Source organism: Vulpes vulpes, chromosome 14 (genome assembly GCF_048418805.1).
Source record: "Vulpes vulpes isolate BD-2025 chromosome 14, VulVul3, whole genome shotgun sequence".
Taxonomy (NCBI): domain Eukaryota; kingdom Metazoa; phylum Chordata; class Mammalia; order Carnivora; family Canidae; genus Vulpes; species Vulpes vulpes.
The window spans coordinates 38,162,558-38,176,191 of record NC_132793.1 but is presented as its reverse complement, the minus strand read 5'-3'; the positions used below and the strand labels follow the sequence as shown (position 1 = coordinate 38,176,191).

The following is a 13,634-nucleotide window of genomic DNA, read 5'->3' as shown; positions in this document are numbered from 1 at the left end:
TATGTTTAACCTGCAAAGCCTAGAGAGAGAGAGAAATGGCAGAGGCTCATGTGCATGTTTTTTAGACTCATTATATTTCTACTCTATTTCTTTGTACTTCCTGAGCTGTCCTTTTTTGAGAATCTGACACTGAAGTACTTTAGATCTAGAATCTGATTTTAATTTGAAAAGATGGAGATGCTACTGAACAGCTGACCTGTTACATAATGTTCTCCAGGCATTAAAGACGCCGTTAAAACTGCTCACAGGGGAAACCTAGCAGAGATAAATGTAAAACAGTACAATCAATATTGGTTTGGGCCAATAGGCCAAAGAACAGGTGTGCCAAAGAAACAGCTTTTCGTTGGGTTATCACTGGTCTAGGCTCAAGTTAGCTGAGATTCTTGGTTTCAATGGAGAGCCCTGAAACTTTACCTTTTAGTTCCCAGTCTGCGGTTGGATCTATTTTAAGGGTTTCTTTATAGTGCTAGTTCTCGTGGACGATACTAGTGCCAAATCAGTATGTTTTCATTGAATTGGTTGCCTTCCCATGGAAAAAGGAAGGAGAATAACACTTTGGATATCAATAGAAATTATTAGAAAGGATAACTGCTTCATGTCTACGATAATATTTCTTTAATTACCCGTGTTTGGTTTTAAAGACAGGCATACATCTTCGATCTTCACAGATGTAGTGAGTTTTAGTGACATGACATTATTACCCACTAGATGGCAGCCAAGGAAACAAAAAACCCCAGCTTTCTTATTTTGGGAATCTCCAGTATAATAAACCTTTGCCTGTATGGACATTTTGCTTTAGGCTGGGTTCCTAAGATGTTGAAGGAACCTCTGTGATTAAGGGAAACAGCTCCTTTTTCTATAATCTACTGCAGACCTGTTAGTCTTTGAGTCAAATGAAGAGATGTTGAATCTAAGTATTCCTGTTTAAAAAGTGTTTTTCCTTCTGGGAACTGGAATTTATAAGTTCTTTATACAGAAATGACACATGATGAGTGTGGTCCCAATGCCATAGTAATAAAAACAAATCCAAGTGAATGAAACTAGGAGTCATTTCAAAATAAATATTCTAAGACTTTGAAAAATCTGATATGCAGAGATAATTCTATTGTTTATACAATCAAATAGGTCACATACATATTATAGGCTTAAAGTGCCTGGGATTAGGCTTAAAATGAACACCACTAAGGAAAATAGAAGATTCTCCCCATTCTTTTTGTAACAAGCAAGACAGAAGGATAGAGGACAAGCCTTTAAATGGCCCCACGATGTATCTCATGCATTTTGCAGATAGAAGTGAGAGGAATCTCGGTTCCTTCTATGGCAGGGAACCCATCCTGTTCCACTTGAATAGAGTTCCATGGGCATAGGGTTTGGTGAAACGTTACAAAAACCCTGGTGTCCACACACTGGGATTCTTGAGCAGAGGGAAAATCAATCAGTCTTTATTTCCCACCTTATTTCCAGTGAACAGGAACTCACTGACCCCTTAGAAACACAGAAGCTAGGCAGAGAAAGGGATGACTTCACTCATGTGGATTTCTGGACCCACATTAATGTCTGGAAGCTTCTCTTTGTTTCTTAATGTCTTGCTCTATAATGCTACAGTGTATAGGTAACAGACCTGTAGGATTCAGGGGTTTGTGGTTTATGTTCTGCAGGACTTGTAGGAGTCTGCTGTTTCAACAAGCCACATGCTAACATCTGCAAGGGATTTTTAAATAATGCTGCTTATTAAAGAACTTATATTTGCATTCTGTTAATCCTCATGACACCTCTAAGAAGTAGGAAAGAAGGATTAGGTTTTTATTTTTTTCTGATGAAAGGTTTGTAAAACCAACCACCCAAAACCAAATGCAAACAAACCAGTTTCTTGTTTCTTCTTTAAAGAAAATTCTGAGATATGGAAATTCACATAAAAGAATAAGTTTGATGCCATCAAGGTGCACATACACAGCACTATTGTACAATATCATTCTAAACTTACTACATACTATGGACTTGTAATTTTGTCACAAGTTTGGTATCAGCAATGCCTTAGACATGATTCACCACCATCAGGCTGACTAAGGTGATTTCCTTTGGTTTGTGAAGGGCTGAGAAGAGTGAGCTGGCATCATGAGTGATGAACATTTAGCTATTAAAAATGAAAGCATGGAGGCCACATTCTGGTGATCCATGCAAAGCAAGTCCTGGTCTGTCACAGGAATGGCTAATCAGATTACTGAATTGCTAAATACCTGAAATGATCCAACGAGGTGCCAAAAACTACAATCAGGCTTAGGTGACAAATACACTTTGAGAGCCTACTTCTGAGCCTGTCCTTAAATTCAAAGCCCTGATAATATCAGCAAGCCTCTGGGATCTGGGCAAACTGCAGATAATGTACTGTGAAGAGCAGGTGCAAGGAAACATGGAAGCCATAATCTTCAGAAAGGAGGTTGGGTGTAGTTCAAAGAGTGTCTTCCTGAAGATATGAAGTTGATATTTCTCTTCTTTCTGGCTCTCCAATATAGTAATAATTTTCTTTTGCAACAGCTTTCTTCTTCATCTTCTCTTGTGCAATTGACCTTTTGTTGAGACATGAGTGCTTCCCTTATTGCCCATCCCTCAATGGCTTCCCCCTCCTCTGGATCCAAGGCCAGTCATGGTGGTTATGATGAATATCAGCCTCTACTTTCCATATGGTGCTCAATGTGGTTGATGGTTCATACTCGTCCTTCAAAGCTCCACAAAAACCACCTCCAGGTGCATTTAGATATACCCTCTGCTTCCGTATTCCATGGACTGTGCACCAAAAATATTTTCCTGCATGCACATGATAGGCATCCATCAGATATCTCTTTTTTTTAATTTTTTTTTATTTATTTATGATAGTCACAGAGAGAGAGAGAGGCAGAGACACAGGTGGAGGGAGAAGCAGGCTCCATGCACCAGGAGCCCATCAGATATCTCTTAAATGAAAAGATGGTTGCATAATGAAGGAATGCTACTTGTTACTCTAAGTCCTTGCTCCCCATCTGTTCCCCCATTCTTCTTGTTGCTTTGGAGACATTCAATTTCATCCTTCCATATTGAGTCAAAATGTGAAATATTAAGCAATATTACTTAAGTAACTGTGAACAATGATAAATAAATTATTCTAACTTTTAAGATGGTGATGGGAGGATATGCACCTCTTTAGACTTTAAGAGAAAGCATGATCATAATGGCTAACTTTGGTAAGCAAAGAAAATGTTTTTCTCAAAGTCACATTTATGGAGTCTCTTCCCCATGAGATCAATGAGGGAATCCCTAATGCATTGAAAATTTGGTACATTAAGTTTTACAGTTTGGGTAAATATTTTGGTTCAGATTTTCTTGATAGCTCTGTCAATATGCAGGCAGGTGTTGAATGGCCTTTAGGCAGGTTTGAGAGAAGCAGGGTGATCTCCTTGCAAGAGTGCAAAGGCAACTGGGAGCAGAGGGCTGAGCTGAGTTGAGGGTAAGGCAGGTGCTAGGGGCAGGGCCTGTGTACCTGGAAAGGGGATCATACCAGCAACTTCTGACCTCAGAGACAGGAGATAAGGACAGGAATAACCTAAAGCATGGGAACAGAGTGTCCTCAGGCTCTGGCCCCATATAGCATGTAGGGCTCTAGTTCTCTAGGGAGAATTAAACACAGTACTGAGTTGGGATCTGTAAGCACTTGAGGTCAGTGCAGGAAGGTGAGATATGATTCAAGGAGTGATGTGGGAGGCTCAGCAGTCAGTGCTGGGATCCTGCATCTCAGGTCAATGGCAACCAGAGCGAACCCTAGCTGCATCTGTCTAACCCAACTGCCCCGCTCAAGGACAGCTGCATGGGAGAGCAAGGCTCCTGCACTTCACCAGCCATGGGGAGGCAGTGGTGGAAAGGGCTGGGGAAGGAGGTAAAAATGCTTTGTGCTTAAAAATGGGAACTGGACTCAGATCTCCTCAGTGTAAATGTCAGCTCTGACTCTTACTAGTTCTGTGTCTCCTCAGTACTCTGTGTCTATTTCTTTGTAAAAAGGAGATAATGCTAGTAGGTGCCTTGTGTAGTTATGAGGCTCAAATGAGTTAGTACATGTAAAAGGCTCATTACAGCAAGAGTTCAATACTGTTGGTTGCTGTTAAACATATCGAGGCAATCGCTGTGTTTATTAAAGAGAACAAGCCAGATCAGGAGTCCAAGTCAGACCGTAAGATCTGAAAAGTTGTGGCTCGTAAAAAGTCATCTCAGTGCTGTTTATAGGTTTGACCTTGTACTCAAATAGCACTGCTGAGCCCTCAGAGGCAGAACTGAAGAGTTTTCCCACAAACCATTACACTCATTCTTCTGTCTCCTCTCGGCCTTTAAGTGCTTCTAGGTTCTTCTTCTCCACTGTTTTTTTTTTTTTTTTTTTTTTTTACCAGCTGCTCCAAATTCTTGGCCTGCCCAGGCCTCTGACCCCATGGCAACTCTCCCAGCTGAAAAGACTGCTTTTCCTCTCCAAGACAAGTTTAAGAAGCCCTTCGTGACACCCTTGAGGACAGAGATTGCCTATAGCCTCACTAAGTGTGGTCCCACCCCAGCAGAATCAGCATTACCTGGGAGATTGGCAGAAATGCCAGAGCTCAGGCCCTACTCCAGATCTCCTGAATCAGAATCTGCATTTTAAGCTCCCACCCCCATCCTGCCCCACTACTGAATTTGGTGTATGTTAGTCTGAGAAACATTGTTCTAGAATCTAGGTCCTATGTAATTATCAGTAAAGTGAGCGGACTCAGAGAAAAAAATATTTTCCCAATTCTCTGGAAGAAGATATCAACTTTTCCAGAGAGTTAACATTTATCCAGGGTTTGAAGGCCTGGAATGCCAGAGCTGTTAATACACAGCTGGGAGGATGTTTACCAAAGGCATCCAGGTGCCCCAGGGAGCTGAGGCCCACTTGCTCAAAATGCACCAGAATGGTGATTGTCCCTGCTTGGAGCTGACTCCTTAGCTTCAGCTATGAAATGTCTAAAGAGTCTGTTTTCTGGTACCTGATGAATCGCAAAGGCAACCTCAGACCTGGCTATTTCACTGAAGCTGCCCAAGGACAAAATGCAAGGAGATATTCTTAGCACTTAGCCAGAGGAATTTAGAGGGTCAGCTTTAGCATTCTGAATTAAAAGTTAGGCTACTTGCAGGGTAAGCCATCACACTAGATTGATTTTTACACAAGGACCCACAGCTCTTTGGGTCCTACATATGCCCTGGCAGTAGGTGGACTTAGCTAGCAGGTCAGAGCATTAGCAGATGCTGTCCAGGCCCTGCCTATATCCCTCAGCCCACCTCTTATTGCAAACACAGACCTTTCTTTGTCCATGGGCTTTTCTCCTGGCTGTGGAGGCCATACTCAGCTTGAGCAGGAACAGCCTCCAGCCATCCACAAATGGGAATTGGTGTATATAAATAACACAGTGCCCCCACTGTAACACTGGGGGCGCTGAGGTATGTAACACTGAGGTTATGTCTCAAGTGAGATAACATTGAGGTATGTCTATACTGGCAATCAGAGTTTCCTAGGAGGTCTGAGCTCCAGTTTTCTATTGTGGTAACTTGCTTGACAATACACCCTTTGTTGGTTGCTTTTCCTTCTTTGTCTCTATTCCCCACTCATCTGCTGGTGCTTCCTGGGATCATATCCTACATAAATGACTTGCATTCAAACCCTTGTTTCAGGCTCTGCTCCTGGGAAAAATGAATCAAGAGAGAGCAACACACTTGGGTTTGAATTTTGACTTTTGCCATTTATCATGTGTGATATTGGGCACATCATTTAATCACTGTAAGAATCAATTTTCTCCTAACAAGTAGAGATAATGGAAAGAACTATGAATATGGGTTTTTGTTAAAATTAAATGAACTGATTATGTAAAGGGCTTAATATAGTGCTTGGCTCTAGTGAATGCAGAGTAAATGATAGGTACGGTCTCATTAATTGTCAATATTCACTATCCAGGAAGAACTAATCTAAGGTGAAAAAGAAGTCTGGTATCCGACTTTGAATTTAGTACTGCTAAAAATGCACTTCTGATTCCTTGGAGAGTTTCCCTGGAGAGTAGCCTTTGCGTGTTCCGATTTTGTTCCCTTTCAGAATTTTCCTTCTGTTTGGTCTCCTTTGATCCTTGTTCTGATTTTGTGGGAAACTGAGAAAGAAGTGAGGAATAGCTTCAAATTAGTTGTCATGCATGTTCACATAGGATTCAAAGCTTATAATGGTCTGAATAGGTTTAACTGTACCTTAGGTATATTTTTTACCCACACACCATTCAAAAATTCAGGGCCTGGAATTCTGATTTATGTACTGTTGCTGTAAATAACAAAGGGTATCCTCTGGTACTGATTTATATAAAATAGGACCTCTTCTCCTCCAAAAGTCAGGGGTATCTTCAAGATGTAAGCAGAAGACACACGTAGAGGAAAGCCCAGGAGAGCAGAAGTAGAGAGTTGTATGAAATCTCATCATCCCGATATTTAAGAACATTCTGGTTGAGGTGGCCATTCCTAAGAACCTGTCTCACAAGTTATTGGCTTCCATCTGGGCTGGTTGCATGTCTCATACACACACAAGAAGGCAATTTAGTATCTTCTACATCTTCTTTACATTATCATTCCAATCTGTGTGGATGCACATTAAGGATTAAAGCATCATTGTTTACTGAGGAATTTAGTATTATCCTGGGAATAGCAAAGCAAGAAAGAGCCAGCAGCAACTGATTCCTTACATATTGTGACCCCATGTAATTCTTCTCCTTCCATATACCATCTCATTTCTCTCACCTTTCAAGGAAGCAAGTCATTCAAAAGACCCTGGAAATACCCCTGCTCTCAGAAGTGGCTGTTTTTCTGATGTGAGCACAATAGCTGGGAAAGAATGCCCATTGCAAAAGTAGTAAGCATGCTGGCGAGTGGGAACAAAGATTTTGTGTGTTTGAGAATAAAAGTATATTCGTTTCCTTTTGGGCTGTAAGAAATTAGCACAGATCTATAGCTCACAAACAGCAGAGATTTATCTTACAGTTCTGGATGCCAGAAATCCAAAATGGTCTCACCTGGCTAAAATCAGGGTGTGGGCAGGGCTGCTTTCCTTTCTGGAAGCTCCAGGGGAGAACCATTTCCTTGTCTTTTCTGGCTTTCAGAAGATTCTGGCTTTCCTTGGTGCATGATCTTCCACTTCAAAGCCAACAGTGACCATCAGCATCTTTCTAACACAGCATCACTCTGACACTCACTCTCCTGCTTCCTTTTTTACATATAAGGACCATGTTACACTGGACCCATGCAGACAATTTCTTTATTTTAAGGTTAGCTGTTTAGCAATCCGAATTCCACCTGCAACTTTAATTCCTCTTTATCATATAATGTAATATATTCACAGGCTTTGGGGATTAGGACATGAACAATTTTTTTTTTTTAGTAGGTTCAACACTCAGCATGGAGACCAATATAGGGTTTAAACTCAGGACCCAGGAATCAAGACCCAATATAGGGCTTAAATTCAAGACCCAGAAATCAGGCTTAACCAACTGAGCCATCTAGGCACCCCCAGGACGTGGACATTTTTAAAGGCCATTCATTATTCTACCCATGACAGAAAGCTAAGAGCAACAGCAGCTCATACATAAGAGAATTTTCGGTTTAGTGCTGCCTTCAGCCCAGAGCTTGATCCTGGAGACCTGGGATTGAGTCCCACGTCAGGCTCCCTGCATGGAGCCTGCTTCTCTCTCTGCCTGTGTCTCTGCCTCTCTCTCTGTGTCTCTCATGAATAAATAAATAAAATCTTAAAAAGAGAGAGAGAATTTTCACTAGATAATGGAGTTCGGACCCTTGCTGCACACAGCCCTCAGTTATTTGGAAGGGGTGGCATTTGTATGGACAGCTCCAGGCTGCACCACTGAGCAGCTGTATGATCTTGAACAAGTTGTTTAATACCTCCAAGCCCACATCTCCTCTTTTGTAAACTAGCATCTACCTCATGGGCTTGTCCATGAATTATATAAGTACATAAGAGAAGGCCACTGGCTGAGCATCAATGTAAATTCTCAATGAGTGCTGGTTGCTGGTATAAAATAACTGCAACTAACAATTATTATAGAGATGTAAGTGAGAACTATTATTTGTGTTCTGTGAGTACAAAGGGAGGACATGAGGAATAAGTTACTGAATGTGTTGAAAGCTTTGTAAAATTGGTAGATAAAATTGATTTTCTTGAATTATAATTTCAGCAGAAGATTAAGGAATTAAAATTTTATTTGAATATTAAACTTAACAAAAAATTGCAAGATTTGCAAAAAATTGCAAGACAAAGGATACCCATGGGGGCACCTGGGTGGCTCAGTGGTTGAGCATTTGCTTTTGGCTCAGGTCATGATCCCAAGGTCCTGGGGTTGAGTCCTGCATTAGATTCCCTGCAAGGAGCCTGCTTTTCCCTCTGCCTATGTTTCTGCTTCTCTCTGTGTGTCTTTCATGAATACATAAATAAAATCTTTAAAAAAAGAACACCCACATACTCTTTTACCCAGATTCATCTATTAACATTTTATTCCATTTACTTTATCACTGTATCATCTATCTCTATGTATGTGTGTATGTATATATGTGCATGCACACACATACAATTTTTTACTGAACTGAGACTAATTTGCATATAGCATGGCATCTCTGAACACTGTAGTATATCTTCCCTAAGACTAAGGATATATCTCTTATGAGACTACAGCAAGGGTCAGCAAACTTTTTTTCTACAGGACCAGATAGTAATATTTTAGGTTTTGTAGATCGCATATAGTCTCTGTCACACATTCTTCATTGTTCTTTATACAATCCTTTAAAATTGTGAAAACTAGGGACACCTGGGTGGCTCAGCAGTTGAGCATCTGCCTTTGGCTCAGGGCGTGATCCCAGATTCCTGGGATCAGGTCCTGCATCAGCTCCTTGCATGGAGCCTGCTTCTCCCTCTGCCTGTGTTTCTGCCTCTCTTTCTGTGTCTCTCATGAATAAATAAATAAAATCTTTAAAAAAATGTGAAAACTATTCTTAGCTCACAGGCCACAGTTTGTTTACCCTGGATGACAGAGAAGCTATTCATTTCAGTATATTTAACTTTGATACCATAATCTTACCTCGTAGTGTCTAACTACTGGCATATTCCAATTTTGTGAACTGGCAGGAATGTCCTTTCATCTCCTTGTCTCTTTCAGAATCGGGTCTAGGGTCAGGTACTGGACTTAGTTATCACAGCACTTTGGTATCTTTTAATCTGGATCTTCTTCTCAGCCTTTCTTTTTCTTTTACAATATTAGCATATTTGGAGAATACATTCCCTTTTTTTTCCTGTTTTCTTTTCAAAAGCATATTTCTACTTCAGGGTTGTTTATTGATAAAATTCAGTGTTCTAATCTGAACACAACATAAGTCATGTTGAGTCCTTCTTAGGGCATCACATTTGGAGACACACACTTCCATCTGCCCCTCATCAATGAAACTGGCATCATTGTTATACACTGTCCAGATGTTGTCAGATTTCTTTCTCGTGTAGTTACTATTCTTTCCTTTGGATGTATTTTCACTGGAATTGTTAACCCAAGAGGGGAATCTGAAGTAGAAGATATGCTATAGCTGTGTAGGGTGCCATGGGCTAGACCAGGAGAAGCCGGTTGAACTACTCTATGTCCCTGGAACAATTGAGCAAGTGGAACTAATGGAAAGATTCAATCTGTGGCTGAACTGCTTCGGTTTATTTGAATATTTAAAATAAAGTTGTTTTGTAGGGGTCTGCTTAGAAGTTTTCCCATTGTATAGTTCTGATAAATCATGTGGATATAACTGTGTTTGAACAAAACTGTAGAAATAATCTTCACTGATGTGTTCATGTTGTTGGCATCAACTCTGTATATCCATGAATAGGAGCAGTATTTTTTGATAACTATTTGTGGGACTGGGATACAGGTGACGATTATCCCTTCTCTTTATAATTTAGCCTCAGCCAACAGGAAAAGAATCAATTCAAGCCATCCCCTACCTTACTCCCCTCAAAAGAGGGGTTGTTAGCATGGTGGGTCAGGGCCTGATATTCCTTTGCCATATGAGCCGTGGGAAACTATCTCAAAAAATATTAGCCAAACCCTACTTCACTTCCTGACCTATGTGCTATAGGCTCTCAAATTTCTTGTCTCCATGCAGACCAAGAATGGTTTGTCCTCCACCGTGTCCCATTTTGGCTTCTTTGCCAGTGATTAGGTGTGTAAAGCAGTTGGGTAAAAGGACTGCTGAGTCATTCATTTTAGATTCATAGGAGGAGGAAGTGGGAAATCACACTTGGGTGTCCAGTTTCTGCATAGTAATGGTGGCTAGAGAAGCTCCGTTGGTTATCTATGGCTATGTCATAAATTATCTCAAAACAACAAACACTTATTATCCACAGATCCTAATTAGGATTAGGAACCTTAGGTGGGTGTTCTGCCTCAAGAAAGCTGTGAGATGCAGTCATGATGTTGGAGCTACAGTCATCTGAAGACTTGAGTGAGGCCAGAGGGTCAGCAAAGATATCCCATTCACCTGGTTGTTGGCAAGAGGCCCCAGTTCTTCTGCATAGGCTGTATAAGTGCTTCCACTAGTGATGCCAGAATGAAGAACCGAGAGAAGCCACAATGCCCCTAAAAACCTAACCTTATGAATGACATACCATCACCTCTAATGTAATCTTTTCATGACATAAGCCAACCCTGAGACAATGCAGGAAGGGGCTACACAAGGGCATAAATACCAGGAGGCGGGGGAAATCACTGGAGAATCACTACCACAAAAGTCTTAAGTTGGAGAGTAGGAAATTCTTGGTTAGTGATTAAGAAAAATTCCGGTTGGGTATGTATGCATATCTATCTATCTATCTATCTATCTATCTATCTATCTATCTATCGCCTCTATAAAGCCTTCAAGGGAAGAGTAGATAATGGTAGAATTTGGGCTAAATTCCATATAATAACAAATGCAGGATAGAGGAGGTGTACGAGAACTGTTTTTGGGGACAGCTGATCTTTACAACCAATAAGCAGATGGTCTTTTCCATCTGATGTTGTTCAAAGCTTTAACTTAAAGCCTATATCTCTGTTTTCACTGCCACTACACATAGGGGAGGGCCACTAAATGTTTTGAGCAAATCCAATTTATCTGGAGTACAGCATGAAGCAGAACTGTCCAAATGCGTTTTGTTGCTTCTTGAAGTACATATATCATAGCTTGAATATATATCCTAGGGGCTCTACATTGACTGGCCAAGACCTTATTTTTCAAGCTCTTCTTCAAGTAGTTCAGCTTATGCTAGAGGTCTTGCTTTATACCATATTATTCTGTTTGAAATACCTTTCCCCTTATCTCCAATCAGAATTCTCTTAATCCTTCAAAGTCTATGGCAAATACTACCCATTTCATTGCAATCCCCAAAATGAAATGACCTCTGCATTCTTCTGGGTCATTATGTTTTCTACTGTCCTTTAGTAGCACTGGCAGTGAAAATGATGAGGATAATAATAATCATAAGAACACAGCAGATACAAGCAACTCAGAAGTTTCTATTGCCAGGCACTGTGCTAAGCAAGAACTTTACATGCCTTCTCCAACATATCATGAATCAGGCATCACAATTATCCTCATTTTTGAATAGGTAAATTGAAATTCGAGAAGGTTAAGTAATTTCCCAAGGACCACATGCTAATAAGCTATAGAACAAGGACACAAATGCTTGGGTCAAAGCCCATACTTTTCTTTTTAATACCAAAGATATTGTATGATAACAATTATATTTTAGGAAAATTTATTTACAAGGAAATTGACAGATTTTAAATGTAAAATTCAATGAATTCTAATAAGAACGTAAACATCATCCCAATCAAAATATCAAACATTTCTATCACCCCAGGAAGTTCCTTTTTGCCTCTTCTCACTGATTCCCTCCCCCACAATCAAGGGGCAAGCATCGTTATGATTTCTATTACCATAGATTAGTTTTCTCTGGTAGTGTTTTTAATTTACTATAAACAAATTCATATTGTATATACTATTTGTACCTGATTTATTTTTTTAGAAGTAATTTTTCTTGAGAGTCATCCATGGTGTGTGTATCAGTAGTTTATTCCTTTTTTATCAGAGTGTCATATTCTATCACATGAATACAGCACAGATCTTTTCCATTCTCTTGTTGATAGTTATTTGGGATGTTTCCAGTCTTGGCTATAATGACTAAAGCTGCTATGGACATTCTTGTACAAGCCTTTTTATGGACATATACTGGAAATTCCAAGATTAGGAATTTATGGGTCACAGTATAGGGATATGTTTAGCTTTATAAGACTGCCAAGCAGTTTTCTGAAGAAGTTGTATCACTGTACCCTCTAGCAGTGGGCAAGAGTTCTAGTTGCTTCATATCTTTGCCAATATTTAGTGTTGTCATCTTTTTGATTTTAGCTATCTTGGTGGGCATGAAAATATCCTTTGGCCAAAGCGTGTACTCTTAACCATTGCCCAATATTGCTGTGGCCCTTTTTCTACTTAACCTAAGATACAGTTACTTTGATTGATATGTATCTGCGTCTCCTACTAGATTGTAAGCTGGTGCTGGGGGGGCGGGATAGTGAAAGGAGACATTGTAAGGAAGAATATGACTTTTTACCTGACTATAACATAAAACTTAAGTCTTAGACCTTTTCTAAGGCAGAATTATAGAAAAGGAAGTTATAACACCTCTGATAATTAAACATCAGTGTCCTAAGAGATCAGTCATGTCTTCTGAGGCGACATGGTAAGACCACTAATAATAGTGACATTAATGTGTTTGGGTTACACTTAGCAATCTGGGTGTTTAAAGCACTTCAGCCATTTGTTTTGGGTCAGCAGAGGTTAACAAGCCGGTAGTGAATATAAACATAATTGTGTTTCATTAGGTTAAGTTCCCAGTTTGAAGGGTAAGGACAAAGCCCCATTAATTATTTTTACTTCTTTCTAGAAGCAAGCAGTACATGTTGGGATAAATTCACTGATACTCACTGTTGTGTTTGAAGATCCTTATAGTTGCACCTGAAAGTCGTGCCCCAAGTACTAGAGATGCATGGTTTAACTCATCACTTAAAATGAGGCATCCCTGTTCAGAAAATAAACACATAAAACACAGGCCAATAAATAAAATTAAAGAAAAACAACATGTGGGAACAGAAAGACACTTCCAGACCTGTAACACACATTCCCCAAACCCTCTTTAATTTTAAAAGGCTGAGTTCCACCTGGTGTCTATATGGATAAAATCCTGTAGACAATTAGCTGATGAAGATGGGGATTTTTTTTAAGGGATTATATCTTTAACCATTTGCATTTGATATTCATCGGAGAACATTATTCAAGATCTTGATTAAAGGCCACTCACATTTTCTAAAGAATTGATGTTTGACAGGAAAGTGGATACTTTTGGTGGGTTTTGGACTTGCTGGGGTTCTTCGATCCTGTGCTGGATTATTTGGGAAGGTTTTGGTATACTTCCTCTAGAAGGCAGGGGTCTTTTCTGTAAGGCCTTTCAAGCTCTTGTTCTCCTATTCTCATTTTCCTCTGTATTGACATCCTTG

The 13,634-nt window shown here is 40.0% G+C and overlaps 1 protein-coding gene and 1 long non-coding RNA gene across 7 annotated transcripts in view; one reads left to right on the top strand and one right to left on the bottom strand.

Annotated features, from left to right (window-relative positions):
* LOC112922752 (uncharacterized) overlaps window positions 1–13,634 on the top strand; it is a 217,799-nt gene that overhangs the window by 105,118 nt on the left and 99,047 nt on the right. The gene's annotated exons all lie outside the window — the stretch shown is intronic.
* SPTLC3 (serine palmitoyltransferase long chain base subunit 3) overlaps window positions 1–13,634 on the bottom strand; it is a 148,929-nt gene that overhangs the window by 57,800 nt on the left and 77,495 nt on the right. For both annotated transcript variants that reach the window (XM_026002406.2, XM_072736404.1), the window contains exon 6: window positions 13,066–13,159. In XM_026002406.2, coding sequence (XP_025858191.1) covers window positions 13,066–13,159 — 94 coding nt within the window. The remainder of the gene's footprint in view (window positions 1–13,065; window positions 13,160–13,634) is intronic.